Here is a 17,944-nt window from a genome sequence, read left to right as displayed (position 1 = left end):
TCAGATTTTAGGCTTGTCCACCTCCCGGTTGGCCTTGCGAAATATTGTCTTGATCTCATCTGTCACCATCTCTTGCCAGTTGTCCCTGAGAATGGAAGATCCAAAAACATTTAAACTCTACGTACTTCCACTTCAAACAATAGAAGGACTATCAGATTATTGCAAACATGGCAATTGGCGAAACAAGACGAGACAAGATGACATGGCAGAAGAAGCGGAATGTTAATTGTCTTAGAGCATAGGAGGCTGGTGATGGGAGGACGGCTCATATTAATGGCTGGAATGGAGTGAATTACGTGGTATCACACACATGGAAACCATATATTTGATGTGCACCATTCCAATTATTCTGTTCCAGCCATTACTATGATCCCATCCTCCCCACCTGTGTCTTAGAGGTGCTGCCTCAAATAAGAAGGTGAAAAGAACGGAAGGACGGTAATGACAGTGAACCACTCGATTAATCAAAACGAATAGAGCTTTTCTGGGATGGTCAAGCTCTGCTCTGCTTTTAACGGTATTGAAGGTGATAAGATTAGAAGATTAGAGAAGAGATCAGATCAAGAGACTATGGATGGACAGTATAGGGGTGGGGGTAGTAGAGGGGGCTCAACAAAATCCCACAGATTGTGAAAGCCAAAAACCACATGAAACAGAAGACACCACACAACAACTAGATTTTCACCATGACACAACAGAGCACGGCATGCAAATTGCTAGCTACCTCCTCGATTTTGACTCAGAGAATCAAGCTTTTTCTTTGCTTTTTTTTCTCTTGTACGCAGCTATATCCTCTGGGTTCAGTCCATGATTGTCATCCCTAAAGTAGACAACACATGTACTGTAACACCACCATAATAGCCTCAATCACATCCTGGTACTCATTGGGACTCCCTTTTGTTCATGCAGTGAATGATGAGAAAATGCTGTATAATCAATTAACAAATATTCACTGAATGAAATGTAGACATGTTAAGATTAACTTAGTTCTCGGCAGGGTCTCAACATAAGGTACGGTATTGTTAGGTCTTACCCTGGTTTAATCTCTGGAGGCTTCGGTAAAGGCTTTGTGAAGTTTTCTTTCCCAACCAGCCAGTAAGTCTCTTCAATGCCTTTACCCTGTAGGAACACATCATTATTCATGATCTATTTATAAACAGTTGAAAGAAATCCTACAGGTGAACACATAGGATAATGTATTGTGAGGTGTTTATACCTTCAGCTCTGTCATGCCCCTGATGTCTATCTTGTAGCCCTCGTTGAGGGAGCGCAGGATCTTCACAGTGCTCATGTTTACATGAATTCTATAAGCTGAAAGGAAATAACACTGTCACGACAAACCATACCAGCAAAATAATGCAGATCCTGAGCAGAAATACACTGAGTGTACAAAACATTAACAATACCTGCTCTTTCTATGACATAGACTGACCAGGTGAATCCAGGTGAAAGCTATGATCCCTTATTGATGTCACTTGTTAAATCCACTTCAATCATTGTAGATGAAGGGGGAGGACAGAGATTAAAAATGATTTTTAAGCTTTGAGACAATTGAGACATGGATTGTGTATGTGTGTCATTCAGAGGCTGAATGGGCAAGACAAAATACTTCAGTGCTTTTGAACGGGGTATGGTAGAAGGTGCCAGCCCAGGCGAACCGGTTTATGTCAAGAACTGCAACGCTGCTGGGTTTTTCACACTCAACAGTTTCCTGTGTGTATCAAGAATGTTCCACCCAAAGGACATCCAGCCAACTTGACGCAACTGTGGGAAGCAATGGAGTCGACATGGGACAGCATCCCTGTGGAAAGCTTTCGACACCTTGTGGAGTCCATGCCCTGACGAATTGAGGCTGTTTCAACTCAATATTAGGAAGGTGTTCTTAATGTTTTGTAAATCAACACCAAGAACCTCTGATACTCACGCAGCCCAGTGGATTCCATACGCGAGGCGGTGTTGACTGTGTCTCCGAAAAGGCAGTACCGAGGCATGGTCAGACCCACCACCCCAGCAACACATGACCCTGTACACACACAACACATGAGCATCACATCTCAGACATCACATTGAGAAACCAAAGCCTGGCCTGCTACTGTTTCAGCCGCCCTCGTTATGAATGATGGATCCTTACATACAGACAGTTAGAAAAGGAAATAGAATCAAAGTGATTGATTGTGATATGAAGAGCTTATTTCCAAAACACTATATCCACAAATTGTTCACATTTGTGCTTATGGGTAGCTTCATATTTGTGTTAAACATTACTTTTCCAATTCATTGATTTTAAGTGTGTATTAAAATGTAGTTATTTTTTGCAAAACCCTATACAGTATATGCATTGTTTAGCTAGAATGGAATGTTCGCACACTGTATATTTGACTGCGATATGTGGTTGTCTCAACTAGCTATCTTAAGATGAATGCAATCACTGTAAGTTGCTCTGGTTAAGAGCATCCGCTAAATGACAAAAATGTCAAATGTTAATGTTTTACATACGGATCTTATATAACTGTATTGATAAAACATTTTTAAATTTAACTTCTTATGGCTGGGGGGCAGTATTGAGTTGCTTGGATGAATAAGTTGCCCAAAGTAAACGGCCTGCTCCTCAGTCTCAGTTGCTAATATATGCATAGTATTATTAGTATTGGATAGAAAACACTCTAAAGTTTCTAAAACTGTTTGAATGATGTCTTTGAGTATAACAGAACTCATATGGCAGGCAAAATCCTGAGGAGAAATCAAAACAGGAAGTGAGAAAACTAAGCTTTGTATGTATTCACCAGAGTCCCCAATGAAATCCCCTTGAGATATTAATGATGTTGCACTGCCTAGGGGTTCCACTAGATGTCAACCATCAATAGAAATTTGAATGAGACTTCTACGGTTTTGTGGGAGTGAATGAGAGCAGAATCTATCAGATGTCTGGCAGTCAGCCATTTTCTGATCACGCGCATTTCTCATGATATCCACTTGCGTTCCATTGCTCATGAAGACACGAAGGAATACTCCGGTTGGAACTTTATTGAAGCTATATGTTAAAAACATCCTAATGATTGATTCTGTACTTAGTTTGAAATGTTTCTTCGACCTGTAATATAACGTTTTGAAGTTTTTGTCTGATGTAACGCTGACCAGAATGAGTTTTTGGATATGTATGCCAAACGCGCTAACAAAAGAAGGTATTTGGACATAAATAACGGACATTATCGAACAAAACAAACATTTATTGTGGACCTGGGATTCGTGGAGTGCTTTCTGATGTTGATCATCAAAGGTAAGGGAATATTTATAATGTAATTTCTTGTTTATGTTGACGCCATCGTTGCGGCTATTGTGACTTTTATTTCAGAGCGCCGTCTCAGATTATTGGGTTTCTTTTTCCGTAAAGTTTTTTAAAAATCTGACACAGCGGTTGCATTAACTTCTTCGATATAGGGGGCGCTCTTTTAATTTTTGGATAAAAAAACATTCCCGTTTTAAACAAGATATTTTGTCACAAAAAGATGCTCGACTATGCATATAATTGACAGCTTTGGGAAGAAAACACTCTGACGTTTCCAAAATTGCAAAGATATTGTCTGTGAGTGCCACAGGACTAATGCTACAGGCGAAACCAAGATGAAATTTCATACAGGAAGTGCCCCAGATTTTGAATGCGCTGTGTTCCAATGTCTCCTTATATGGCTGTGAATGCGCCAGGAATGAGCCTACACTTTCTGTCATTTCCCCAAGGTGTCTGTAGCATTGTGACGTATTTGTAGGCATATCATTGGAAGATTGACCATAAGAGACTACATTTACCAGGTGTCCACTTGGTGTCCTCCTTCGAAATTATTGCGCAATCTCCAGCTGCGTGCACTTTTCCATTTGGTTCAGAGGAGAAAGGCAACTGCCACGAATGATTTATCATCGAATAGAAATGTGAAAAACACCTTGAGGATTGATTCTAAAAAACGTTTGCCATGTTTCTGTCGATATTATGGAGTTAATTTGGAAAAAAGTTCTGCGTTGTAATGACTGAATTTTTGTGTTTTTTTCTTAGCCAAACGTGATGAACAAAACGGAGCGATTTCTCCTACACAAATAATCTTTTTGGAAAAACTGAACATTTTCTATCTAACTGAGAGTCTCCTCATTGAAAACATCCAAAGTTCTTCAAAGGTAAATTATTTTATTTGAATGCTTTTCTTGTTTTTGTGAAAATGTTGCCTGCTGAATGCTAGGCTTAATGCTATGTTAGCTATCAATACTCTTACACAAATGCTTGTGTAGCTATGGTTGAAAAGCATATTTTGAAAATCTGAGATGACAGTGTTGTTAACCTCTTACACTTATGGTGGCGCTATTTCATTTTTGGAAGAAAAACGTTCCCGTTTTAAACAAGATATTTTGTCACAAAAAGATGCTCGACTATGCATATAATTGCTACTGTTCGAAAGAAAACACTCTGACGTGTCCAGAAATACAAATATCTTCTCTGTGCGTGCCCTTTAACGTGAGCTTCAGGCAAAACCAAGATGACTTGGCATCCAGGAAATGACAAGGATTTTTGAGGCTCTGTCTTTCATGATCTCCTTATATGGCTGTGAACGCAAGAGGAATGAGTCTGCCCTTTCTGTCGTTTCCCCAAGGTGTCTGCAGCATTGTGACGTATTTGTAGGCAGATCGTTGGAAGATTGACCATAAGAGACCACATTTACCACGTGTCCGCCCGGTGTCCTGCGCCGAAATTGGTGCGCAAAGTCACCTGCCAGTATTTTTCCATGGGGCACAGAGAGAGAAGCAAGCTTCCACGAACTGCATGTCAATGAAGAGATATGTGAAAAAACACCTTGAGGATTGATTCCAAACAACGTTTGCCATGTTTCGGTCGATATTATGTAGTTAATCCGGAAAAGTTTCACGTTGTAGGTGACTGCATTTTCGGTTCGTTTCGGTAGCCAGGCGCAATGTAGAAAACGGAACGATTTCTCCTACACACAGACGCTTTCAGGAAACACTGCGCATTTGGTATGTGGCTGGGAGTCTCCTCATTGAAAACATCAGAAGCTCTTCAAAGGTAAATGATTTTATTTATTTGGTTATCTGGCTTTTGTGAAAATGTTGCGTGCTACATGCTACACAAAATGCTATGCTAGCTTTGCATACTCTTACACAAATTAGTCAATTTCTATGGTTCAAAAGCATATTTTGAAAATCTGAGATGACAGTGTTGTTAAGAAAAGGCTAAGCTTGAGAGCAAACGCATTATTTTAATTTTATTTGCGATTTTCAGAAATCGTTAACGTTGCGTTATGTTAATGAGCCTGAGGCTTAGTCACAAACCCGGATCCGGTTTGGGGAGTTTCAAGAAGTTAACAAAAGGCTAAGCTTGTGAGCCAATATATTTATTTCATTTCATTTGCGATTTTCATGAATAGTTAATGTTGCATTATGCTAATGAGCTTGAGGCTATGATTACGCTCCCGGATACGGGATTGCTCAACGCTAGAGGTTAAGGAGAGGTAAATCTATAATTCCATGTGTATAACTTGTATTATCATCTACATTTATGATGAGTATTTCTGTTGAATGATGTGGCTATGCAAAATCACTGGATGTTTTTGGAACTAGTGAATGTAACGCGCCAATGTAAACTCCTATTTTGATAAATATAAACTTTATCAAACAAAACATACATGTATTGTGTAACATAAAGTCCTATGAGTGTCATCTGATGAAGATGATCAAAGGTTAGTGATTCATTTTATCTCTATTTCTGCTTTTTGTGGCAATGTGGTGACCTAACATAATCATTTGTGGTGCTTTTGCTATAAAGCACATTTGAAATCGGACACTGTGGTGGGATTAACAACAACATTAGCTTTAAAATGGTATGAGATACATGTATGTTTGAGGAATTTTAGTTATGAGATTTTGAAGTTTTGAAATTGGCGCCCTGCACTTTCACTGGCTGTTGTCATATCGCTCCCGTTGACGAGATTACAGCCATAAGAGGTTTTTAAATATATCACAAATGTACCATTTGTACAGTTCTTTATTAAAAATGTAGTTATTCATTACATTTGAATGTGTAAAACCTAGCAATACTACTTATTTCTCGAAGAGTAAGGTGAATATATCATGTTTTGAGAAAAAAACTGATTATTTGCCTCTCTGAAATGAAACGATCAAGTGATAGATTTTAAACAAATACATGTCTGTCATTGAACAAACCCATGCCATGATTAGATATTGAAAAAAACACACCAATCTCTTTCATAAGTTATTTAAAACTTCTTATGGCTGAGATCCCGCTAACGGGATCGATATGACAACAGCCAGTGAAAGTGCAGGGCGCCAAATTCAAACAACAGAAATCTCATAAATAAAATTCCTCAAACATACAAGTATTTTACACCATTTTAAAGATAAACTTGTTGTTAATCCCACCACAGTGTCCGATTTCAAAAAGGCTTTACGACAAAAGCACACCAAACGATTATGTTAGGTCAGTACCTCGTCACAGAAAAACACAGCCATTTAGGTCAGTACCTAGTCACAAAAACCAGAAATAGAGATAAAAAGAATCACTAACCTTTGATGATCTTCATCAGATGACACTCATAGTTTATGTTGGCGCGTTATGTGTTTTGCTTCCAAAACATCCGGTGATTTTGCAGAGAGCCACATCAATTTACAGAAATACTCCTAATAAACATTGCTAAAAGATACAAGTATTATGCATGGAACTTTAGATACACTTCTCCTTAATGCAACCGCTGTATCAGATTTCAAAAAAACTTTATGGAAAAGCACAACAGGCAATAATCTGAGTACGGCGCTCAGACACAAAACAAGCCATACAGGTACCCGCCATGTTGTGGAGTCAAAAGAAGTCAGAAATAGCATTATAAATACTCACTTACCTTTGATGATCTTCATCAGAATGCACTCCCAGGAAACCCAGTTCCACAATAACTGTTTGTTTTGTTCGATAAAGTCCATAATTTATGTCAAAATACCTCCTTTTTGTTCACGCGTTTAGTTCACAAATCCAAATTGACGACACGCAGGCCAGACGAAAAGTCAAAAAGTTCCCTTACAGTTCGCAGAAACATGTCAAACGATGTATAGAATCAATCTTTAGGATGTTTTGACATAAATCTTCAATAATGTTTCAACTGGAGAATTCCTTTGTATTTTAAAATGCAATGGAACGCAGGTACCTCTCACGGCCGGTGCCTGACTGAGCTCATGACATTCTGCCAGACCTCTTACTCAATCAGCTCTTATTCTCTCCTCCTTCACATTAGAAGCCTCAAACAAGGGTCTAAAGACTTTTGACATCTAGTGAAAGCCTTAGGAAGTGCAATTGGACCAAATTTACACTGTATCTTGGATAGGCAAAAAGTTGAAAAACTACAAACCTCAGATTTCCCACTTCCTGGTTGGATTTTTTTCTCAGGTTTTTGCCTGCCATATGAGTTCTGTTATACTCATAGACATCATTCAAACAGTTGTAGAAACTTCTGAGTGTTTTTTTATCCAAATCTACTAATAATATGCATATCTTAGCTTCTGGGCCTGAGTAGCAGGCAGTTTACTCTGGGCACCTTATTCATCCAAGCTACTCAATACTGCCCCCCAGCCATAAGAAGTTTAAACAATATAAGCTAATTTACCAACATTTCAGAAAATGGATTTATGGTGTTTTGGAAAGAAACTCTTCATATTTATAAACACCTTACTTTGGCATACAACCATTGAGCAAGATTGATCATCTAGCTAATCAGCCTAACTCCAGAGTGTGTCTGCCAGGCAGGGACAACCCAATGCCCTCTCTCACCTGAGTGTATCCCTATTCGTATCCTGACGGGAATGCCGGGCATGTGGCGCATCTGGAAGGTGCCCACAGAGCTCAGGATGTTCAGGGACATGTTGGCTATTTCCGCAGCGTGTTTGTTGCCATTTCTCTTGGGTAGACCTGATGCCACCATGTAGGCATCACCAATGGTCTCCACCTATACAATGCAAACAAGCAGGCATACAGTGAAACATTGGCACATTGATACTAAAAAAATCATCACGTCACTTGATCTGTGCTGTTGTGAAGCTCCCCTAGCACGACACCCAAACCCGTTTCCAGCAACTATGATGCCTCGGCTCAGCTCATTTCGGTTCAACACAGTAGTGTGAAAATAGTATAACTGACCTTGTATACGTCGTGGTTGCTGAGCACAGCGTCGAACAGCGTGTACAGGTCATTGAGCAGGTCCACCACCTCGATGGGATCACTGAGGGAAGAGATGGTGGTAAAGCCTACTATGTCACTGAAGTAGATGGTAACCTGGTCAAAGTACTCTGGCTCCACCGTCGCACCCGTCTTCAGAGCCTCTGCCACAGAACTGTAATGTGACAGGGGACATTTTGTGTTAGTGGTAACGTGTTAGTGGTAACGTGACATAGAGCAACAAACAATCATTTGAAGTTGAAAGTAAAGTACTACATCGTGTAATAAAAGGATAATACCCGTGGCATCATACAAGAATGGTATCTTATAATAACAAGATGCCCATTGTCTTATTTAGTTGTCTCTGTGAGTGTTACAACATGATGCTTGACTCACGGAGGTAGCATCTCAGAGAGCAGTTTCTCTGTCCTCTGTTTCTCCACTTCCAGCTCCTCTGTCCTCTCTCTGATCAGGTCTTCCAGGTTAGACGAGTACTGCTCCAGCATCCGCAACATGGAGTCAATTATGTTGGTCTTCTTGCCCTTGTTGATCAGCTTGAACTGTGACATACACCATCATCATCGGTTTACCACTACATTATGTAATATCAGGTATGACTTATGATCTCTGTAAAAATCCATACAGCTATGAGACAAGATTTTGTCCGTGTTTGAAAACCTGAATACGAGCATTCTAAATAGTATGCATTTTAGGTACATTACCTGTCAAAAGGTTGGACTCACCTACACCTTCAAGGGTTTTTCTTTATTATTTACTATTTTCTACATTGTAGAATAATAGTGAAGACATCAAAACTATGACATAACACATATGGAATCATGTAGTAACCAAAAAAGTGTTTAAAAAAATCTAAATATAAGGGCAATTTGACCAGGAAGGAGAGTGATGGAGTGCTACATCAGATGACCTGGCCTCCACAATTTATCGACCTCAACTCAAATGAGATGGTTTGGGATGAGTTGAACTGCAGAGTGAAGGAAAAGCAGCCAACAAGTGCTCTGCATATGTGGGAACTCCTTCAAAACGGTTGGAAAATCATTCCAGGTGAAGCTGGTTGAGAGAATGCCAAGAGTGTGCAAAGCTGTCATCAAGGCAAAGGGTGGCTACTTGTCACGCCCTGACCATAGAGAGCTGTTTATTCTCTATGTTGGTTGGGTTGGGGTGTGATTTAGGGTGGGTTATCTAGGGGAATTGCATTTCTATTTTGGCCTGATATGGTTCCCAATCAGAGGCAGCTGTTCATCAGCTGAAATGGTAGCCATTTCCCCTTTGTATTTGTGGGATCTTGACTATGTTTGTGTGTAGTTGCTTTCTGCACTGCATGTAGCGTCACGTTTCATTTATTCGCTTTATTATTTTTGTGCTTTAAGTTTCTCTTCTAAATAAAGGATGGAAACATATCATGCTGCATCTTGGTCCACTCATTATGAAGAGCGTGACATTACTTTGAAGAATCTAAAATATATTTTTGGTTACTACATTATTCCATATGTGTTATTTAATAGTTTTGATGTCTTCATTGTTATTCTACAATGTAGAAAATAGTAACAATAAAGAAAAGCCCTTCAATGAGTAGCTGTGTCCAAACTTTTGACTGGTACTGTATGCAAAACTGGAATGTTTCATAGTAAGTGAAATTTCAAAACTCAAGTATGCTTTAAATTGAGCATTATTGGATGACACATTCTCAGGATGGGTGAGCCGAGTATGTTAGTTGTTGCGTACTGCTTTTGTTTTTACTAAACCGTACGTTCTAAATAGTGTGTAATACGATTAGTACACAGTATCTCGTCTTATTAAGTAGTAGGCAAGACTGATTTTGGACCCGGCCCATGAGTATAGTTGTTATTTAGCCATTGGCCCAGTTTTATTACAAGGAAATTCAATTGTTCAACCACAGGCTAGGGCTGGGATCTAAAGTACATCCTGTCCCTTTGTTCTGATGAGACAATCACAGGAGAGAATCACAGGAGAGAATCACTGAAGAGAATCACTGAAGAGAATCACTGAAGAGAATCACTGAGGACAGGGGAGAATGAACATCTACAGTTGAAGTCGGAAGTTTACATACACTTAGGTTGGAGTCATTAAAACTCGTTTTTCAACCATTCCACTGTCACGCCTTGGTCTTAGTATTTTGTGTTTTCGTTAATTAGTTGGTCAGGCCAGAGTGTGACATGGGTTTATGTTGTTGTATTTCATAGTGGGGTTTTTGTAGTATTTGGGATTGCGGCTGAGAACGGGTGTTGTATAGGCTTGGCTGCCTGAGGCTGTTCTCAATCAGAGTCAGGTGATTCTCGTTGTCTCTGATTGGGAACCGTATTTAGGTAGCCAGGGTTTCACTTTGTATTTCGTGGGTGATTGTTCCTGTCTCTGTGTTAGTGTTCACCAGACAGGCTGTATAGGTTTTTCACGTTCCGTTTGTTGTTTTTGTATTTAAGTTATTTCATGTATCGTCATTTGTTTCATTAAAGACATGAGTAACCAACACGCTGCATTTCGGTCCGACTTTCTTGCGACAAACGAAGAACGCCGTTACAGAATCACCCACCCCAAACGGACCGAGCAGCGTGTTAACAGGCAGCTGGAGCAGCGAAGGGAGGACGTTATGGACAGCAGAGGCTTGGCGTATACGACGTGGGAAAAAATAGACAGGTGGGCGGCCGACCCAGAGAGAGTGCCGGAGCCCGCCTGGGATTCGCTGGAGCAGTGCAAAGAGGGCTATAGGAGAATGGAGTCAAAAAATTAAAGTTAAAAATTAAAATTAAAGACATGAGTAACCAACACGCTGCATTTCGGTCCGACTTTCTTGCGACAAACGAAGAACGCCGTTACATCCACAAATTTCTAGTTAACAAACTATAGTTTTGGCAAGTCGGTTAGGACATCTACTTTGTGCATGACACAAGTCATTTTTCCAACAATTGTTTACAGACAGATTATTTCACTTATATTCACTGTATCACAATTCCAGTAGGTCAGAATTTTACATACACTAAGTTGACTGTGCCTTTAAACTGCTTGGAAAATTCCAGAAAATGATGTCATGGCTTTAGAAGCTTCTGATAGGCTAATTGACATTATTTGAGTCAAATGGTGGATGTATTTTAAGGCCTACCTTCAAACTCAGTGCCTCTTTGCTTGACATCATGGGAAAATGAAAGAAAATCAGCCAAGACCTGAGAAAAAGAATTGTAGACCTCCATAAGTCTGGTTCATCCTTGGGAGCAATTTACAAATGCCTGAAGGTACCACGTTCATCTTTATAAACAATAGTACGCAAGTGTAAACAACACAGGACACTCAGCCGGGACCACACATACCGCTCAGGAAGGAGACGAGTTCTGTCTCCTAGAGATGAACGTACTTTGGTGCGAAAAGTGCAAATTAATCCCAGAACAACAGCAAAGGACCTTGTGAAGATGCTGGAGGAAACAGGTAGAAAAGTATCTATATCCACAGTAAAACGAGTCCTATATCGACATAACATGAAAGGTCTCTCAGCAAAGAAGAAGCCACTGCTCCAAAACCACCATAAGAAGCCAGACTATGGTTGGGGACAAAGATCGTATTTTTTTGGAGAAATGTCCTCTGGTCTGATGAAACAAAAATAGAACTGTTTGGCCATAATGACCATTGTTATGTTAGGAGGAAAAGGGGTTATGCGTGCAAGCCGAAGAACACCATCCCAACCATGAATAAAATGCTAATTAATTACTTAAAAATCCAGAAATTCCCATGTGATTTTCTGGATTTTTGTTTTAGATTCCGTCACTCACAGTTGAAGTGTACCTAGGAAAAAAATTACAGACCTCTAGATGCTTAGTACGTAGAAAAGCCTGCAAAATCGGCAGTGTATCAAATACTTGTTCTCCCCACTGTTTGTAAACTTCTGACCCACTGGGAATGTGATGAAAGAAATAAAAGCTGAAATAAATCACTCTCTCTACTATTATTCTGACATTTCACTTTCATAAAATAAAGTGGTGATCATAACTGACCTAAAACAGGGATTTTTTTACTAGGATTAAATGTCAGGAATTGTGAAAAACTAAATTTAAATGTATTTGGCTAAGTTATATGTAAACTTTTGACTTCAACTGTACCTCTCAGTATAACATCTCCTCTTTGAATAAAACTATTTTTCTCCCCCTGATTTGATTTGGGTGTGTTTTATTGAAGAATAACGTCAACTGCTAATATAACCATGGAGACAGATGAGTGTTGCTGACCCGGTCAAAGATCTCATCGAAGGCTGGTCTCCGGTCAGGCTGTTCACTCCAGCACTGTTTCATCAGCTGAATACACTCCAGAGGAGCCTGATCTGGGGCCACCGTAGGCCTGCACATGGGAGGAGGCTTCTTCACCTTACGGATGATCTCTGATTGGGAGGAAGAGAGAAAGAGAGATGAGAGGTTATATAGCAACAGCACTAGAGCATAACAACTCATTACATAGCTTATTGGCAGCTGGTACTAGACAGTTTGTCAAAGCAAAGCAGAAATGCTGTACAATATGTTATATTATACACTGTATTATACACTACATTATACACTGTAGATAGGGAGATAGGGAAGATATCTGAGATAGGGAAGATACCTGTAGATAGGGAAATTATTGTGATTTACAACTCTGACATTACTCGATAGATACCAGTATAACTAATCAATCAATTGATGTTGATTCACAAAATACCAAAAAATGACCTCAAGGTAAAACAAAACATTTCCTCTCAGAGTGGATTGTATGGTTTTGCCTGTTTTGTATCCCCCAGACCTACCCGCAGGAGTCAGACCCAGCATGCAATACGGAAGTCCTCGGACAACCACCTCTTGGAGTATAATGGCAAAACTATACACATCTCCTTTATAGGTGCCCTTCCGAGAGTTCTCCACGTCTCGGAGGAACTCTGGAGCTGTCCAAAACTGATCTGAGATAAAGAAGCACAGGGTCATGATTTTGGCATGGTAGTTGAATGCAGCACATTTAAATGACATAGATGTATGCTCACAAACTAGAAATACAAATGGTTGTGTGTGAAGTCCATCTTTAAAGGTCCAATGCAGCAATTTTAATTTCAATATCAAATCATTTCTGGGTAACAATTAAGTACCTTACAAAAATAGCTTCTTAGTAAAATTACATTTCTCAAGCAAGAATTTTGCTAGGACTGTCTGGGAGTGGTCTGAGAGAGGGGCCTAACTGGAGGAGCCTAGTGGGAGGGATGTGTAACCTGAAAACTGTTATTGGCAGAGAGAAGGGAAAACTCTCTTTGTTATGATGTCACCTGGTGGTCCAACACACCACCCATGCAAAACAAGCTGAAATTTAAGGCGGTATTTTCAAATAACTCTGACACTAAAAGGGCATTAACATAATTTTCAAAATTTCACAGAGTTATTTCAACCTCATAGTGTGGAAATATATATCACATTTTTGACTGCACTGTCAAAAAAAGAGTGACATTTCTTTCCCAAAAATGTGCAGATCTAGGCATAGATGTTACCTTCAGGTGGAACTAGATTTTGGGGGGATTTCTGGGATTCCAGCAGCTCGTTAAAGCCGTAGTCTGTGATCTTGAGGACAAAGCGACCATCCACCACACAGTTCCGTGACTTCAGCCGGCCGTGAGGGAACTCTCGATGGTGCAGATACTTCATACCCTGAGAGGCCAATATGATCAACACAGGTAAACCATTGGTGTTACTTATGACAAAGTACTAGAAAAACAATTTAAATGAACATGATCAGGTTTTAGAAGATATTTTAAAATCTTATTGGGACAAATTAGACTAGTAGAAAAAGTCCTGTAACATGACACTTCAAACATGTCATACCTTGATTAGATCCAGCAACAGAGAAGACTTGAACATCCAGTCCAGCTTCACGTCGTCGTTCCTCAGGAGGTCCTGCAGGCTGCCACGGGAACAATGCTCCGTCACCACAGCAAACATGTCACAGTCTGTGAAGAACCCCAGGAACGGATTGATGTTCTCATTTCGCAGATCCTTCATCTGGACACATTCACACAAAATTAAGACCCCAAAGTTAACAAAAACAACCTCACATCCCAGACAAGATTCTATACATTATATTATTTCTCATGTTTTCTTAATAGTACAATACTAATAATATATATATATATATGAAATAAAATACAGTATATATATTTATATTAAATGTTTTATTAGCTATACTATTTTAGATATTTATTTCTGCACTGTTGGGTAGAGCTCGCAAGCATTTCACTGACCCTGTGCTTGAACTTGCTGTTGTTGTTATGTTTTATTTTACCTTTGTAAAGATCTTGGTCGTGCTCTGCTTGACTTCCTTGAAATGGCCTTCTTCAAACTTTTTCAGCCACACCCAGTCACCCTGTGAAGCCATGGACAAAAATATGTGGTTTTATCCTGGCTCCATTCTCTACAAGTCACGTTGAAATCTTTTGGGATAGGAATGGAAATTCGACTTGTGGTTCAGCGGTCAACGTTGTCTACTTACCTCATAGACAGCTACATTTGTGGTCTCATGTGTTGCTGTTGTGATGCTGTCCACAGAGTGGTGCGGGTCTCCTGAATGCATACTGTTGTTGTCTATTGCACTTTTAGAGTCACCCAGGTCCTCTAGAGTGATTTTCTATGAGGCATAAAATATATGAATGAACATACAGTATATCAGATAGAGGTAATGTTGTAGAGAATCACATGGGAAAATATATTTACTCTCTTGCTAAGCTGAGGGTTGATGAATGTGAGGTCCTCTAGAGTCAGTAGGATCCGATTGGGACCCTTCACCAACTGGATCTGCTGGATTCTCCTCCTGCCAGCCATTCAGAGAGCATGTCAGCCAAGATCACAGCACAGCAATACCAACTATCTCTGTCTGGGTTTATAGTCTCTATGTATCTGAACAGCATAAAAATACAGTAAGAAACAGAACAGAACAGTGAGAAGAGTTACCTTACAAACAGACTTAGACCAAGTCCTCCCACGATCATAACGAAGAGGATCACAAACACCACTATGACGAAGGTTATCTCCACACCTGAGACACAGGTAAGAGATGGAGACTAAAGACATAGTTTGGTTGTGTGATGGAAGAATGAAAGACACAAACTAACAACTTTATGTTTTACTTTAATTTATTTAGTAAATATTTCCTTAACTCTATTTTTTTAACTGCATTGTTGGTTAAGGGCTTGTAAGTAAGCATTTCACGGTAAGGTCTACCTACACCTGCTGTATTCGGCGCATATGACAAATAAAATATGATTTGATTTTAAACAGATTCTCTACCTCCAGTGCAGATTGTGTTTGGTTCAAACCAACAGCTGGAGTCTGAGGGAGGAGGGGAACCCCCGGGGAAGTTAATGGACTTCCCCGCGAAGCGGACCATGTCAGCGCTCAGGTCCACCATATAGGAGCGGTACAGCTGACCCTCCCATCCGTCGGAGTCCAAGATGACATAGTTAGTCTGGCTCTCCCCTTCAGTGTCTATCTGGATCTTCTGGTTGAAGCCAGAGAACGTCATGTTCCTGGTGAAATAAGCTAGGTTGGTCCCAGAGAGCCACTTGCCAGCTCTTCTGGCATTGTGCATGGCTTTGGCAAGGAGGTAAATACCGTTGTAGATGGTTCCAAACAGGGGGTTGACCTGGAATGCAAGGAGGCCATTGATAAATTGTTTATTTGGCTAAAGTGATTAGCTTTTCCAAAACTGAGAGTGATACATTGACCTAAAACAGATAAAATCATCAAATGACCTGAGGACTATGGTGTTTCTCCATATAACTAATATTCAATAAATGCAATCAATGGCATATTTATACTACTATTGTAATAACAATGTGATAACATAACAATCTATTGAAATTCAGATGGAATCCACTCACATCTCAAAAGTGAAAATATCAAAAAAGCACCCTCCTCACCTGCTGTGGGACCAGTGATATGGTGAGTTCCTCAAACCTCTTGGCCATGTTGAACGCCTCATTGAATGACATTAGATCTGAGGACACAGTGATGGTGAGCACGGCGTCGTAGGCCTGCCGCAGCTTGGTGTTGTTTTGCAGGAGGAAGTAGGATGTGTTGGCGTAGGGCAGGCTGTAGAGCAGGGTGTCGTAGGGGACAAACACGTATCGGCCCTTCGTCAGACCCATCTCATGGGCCTTCAGCAGGAAGGCTGTCTGCTGCTCCCCACCAATCAGAGCAGAGTGCATGCACATGATGATCACTGGAACACACAGGACAGAGACAGTGAGGGGTCGCCACCTGGAATGACCATGTGCATGAAGGAATTTCATATCTGTGCATGTTGCTGAATCATCCTACTGTAAAAACAAATTATTCATTCATGATAGCATTGATTCACACTTTAGAGACAACCCCTAATCAAGTTGAAAATAACTTAATCAACACAGGTTGAGGTTACATTCGTCATTGGCCAACATGACTCTACCTTAAAGGGTCAATCTGTAGTTGCTGCATAACATTTGGGACTTACAAATTAATGATATGTACCCATTGATTCTAGAACAATATAACTTATGTCTCATTAGCTTATTCCAACTGTCTTATCCCATCAGAACCCGAAATTAAAGCTCATTGTACTCCAATGTTTGTAAACAAAGTAAATGTAAACAAACACTTTATAGTCTCTAACATGTTTAAACTATAATGTTGATATCGTGGATGGTTAGTAATTGTATCCATAGCTCTATCTATGAATTTGAAAGGGGTTAGATTTCTTCTACCTCATCCCTCAGTTTATTACGGAAACCAGGGCAGGGAAATGCTTTGTTATTGTTTCAGTTGAGGATTACCCTTTTAAACTGATCAATCACATAGTTGTGTAGGCCTACTGTCTTCTGAGGCTTGATAGCATAACCTGCACATACTTCACTCATATCTCTTCAGTAACTAAAACTTCCGCAAAGAGACGGTAAAGAAATTGTTAAAAACACTCGCCTTTGATCTCGCCCGCAGCCTGGATTCTGCTCAATGTACTCTCCATCTCCGTCTCGTTCATTCCCACTGACGCTACTATGCCAACGGGAAGTCCCTGGCTCCGCAGGGAGTTGGCCACTTTACCGGCGGTGTCCATCCAGATATCCTCATTGGAAGACACGATGCCGATGTTGGCCCAACAGAAATGCTTCAACACGGTGAACAACACCCGTGTGGGTGACGGCAGTGTCCGTGCGAAGGTTGGGTAACCCTTGATTCGATCCAACTCATAGTTAATACAAGCCCAGGAAAAGATAGCTTTATCCCAGTTTTTGCTCAAAAGTGAGGCTGCGTCACAGTATCCTGGATTCGTGGGGCCGACGAAACCGTCCACCATTTTCTCGTAGTACACAAATGTGGTCAACGCTTTAGACGTTTCACATGCTTCTTGCAGGATCACGAAGTCCAATTTGCTTCCCAAATCCAAACTGAAATCCTCGTTTATTCTACCCACGGCCAATTTAGCGGCCACCGCAGGTAGGGCCTTGGAGTAGACTGGGTCGCAGTTCCAGGGCCCAAGGACCCCAACTTTGAAGATTAAACACTGGACACAGCATGGAAACGTCAAAACCCCGAGCAGGACCCATAGCAGAAAGTTATAGAATGGCAGCGTTGTAAGGCTGTGTCTGCTCTTGAAGATGGGGCCATAGGGATAGTTGGATAAGTCCCATAGCACACCTCCAACATTTAGAGGTATATGTTGCAT

General features: G+C 40.4%; 1 protein-coding gene across 1 annotated transcript; it reads right to left on the bottom strand.

Annotated features, from left to right (window-relative positions):
• LOC135545306 (retinal guanylyl cyclase 2-like) lies at positions 1–17,944 on the bottom strand. The gene is made up of 18 exons (XM_064972926.1): positions 17,200–17,944; positions 16,164–16,465; positions 15,532–15,886; positions 15,196–15,280; positions 14,959–15,055; positions 14,738–14,872; positions 14,531–14,611; positions 14,074–14,250; positions 13,743–13,899; positions 13,017–13,166; positions 12,469–12,617; positions 8,612–8,775; positions 8,198–8,390; positions 7,832–8,006; positions 1,925–2,023; positions 1,217–1,311; positions 1,034–1,119; positions 1–85 (listed from the first exon to the last, which is right to left on the bottom strand). The coding sequence occupies exons 1-18, from the start codon at positions 17,942–17,944 to the stop codon at positions 1–3; spliced, it is 3,330 nt and encodes a 1,109-aa protein (XP_064828998.1).

The sequence above is a fragment of the Oncorhynchus masou genome, chromosome 9 (assembly GCF_036934945.1).
Source record: "Oncorhynchus masou masou isolate Uvic2021 chromosome 9, UVic_Omas_1.1, whole genome shotgun sequence".
In the NCBI taxonomy this organism is placed as follows: domain Eukaryota; kingdom Metazoa; phylum Chordata; class Actinopteri; order Salmoniformes; family Salmonidae; genus Oncorhynchus; species Oncorhynchus masou.
The sequence above is the reverse complement of the archived record's forward strand: the minus strand, read 5'-3'. Positions and strand labels throughout refer to the sequence as shown.

Bases quoted from the DNA above. Each gene is read 5' to 3' on its own strand.
- LOC135545306 (XM_064972926.1), bottom strand. From the start codon at position 17,944: ATGCAACATATACCTCTAAATGTTGGAGGTGTGCTATGGGACTTATCC. The intron at 14,612-14,737 runs GTAAGTAGACAA...ATGGCTTCACAG, and splicing joins CAAATGTAGCTGTCTATGAG to GGTGACTGGGTGTGGCTGAA. The intron at 13,900-14,073 runs GTATGACATGTT...TTGGCCTCTCAG, and splicing joins TGTTGCTGGATCTAATCAAG to GGTATGAAGTATCTGCACCA.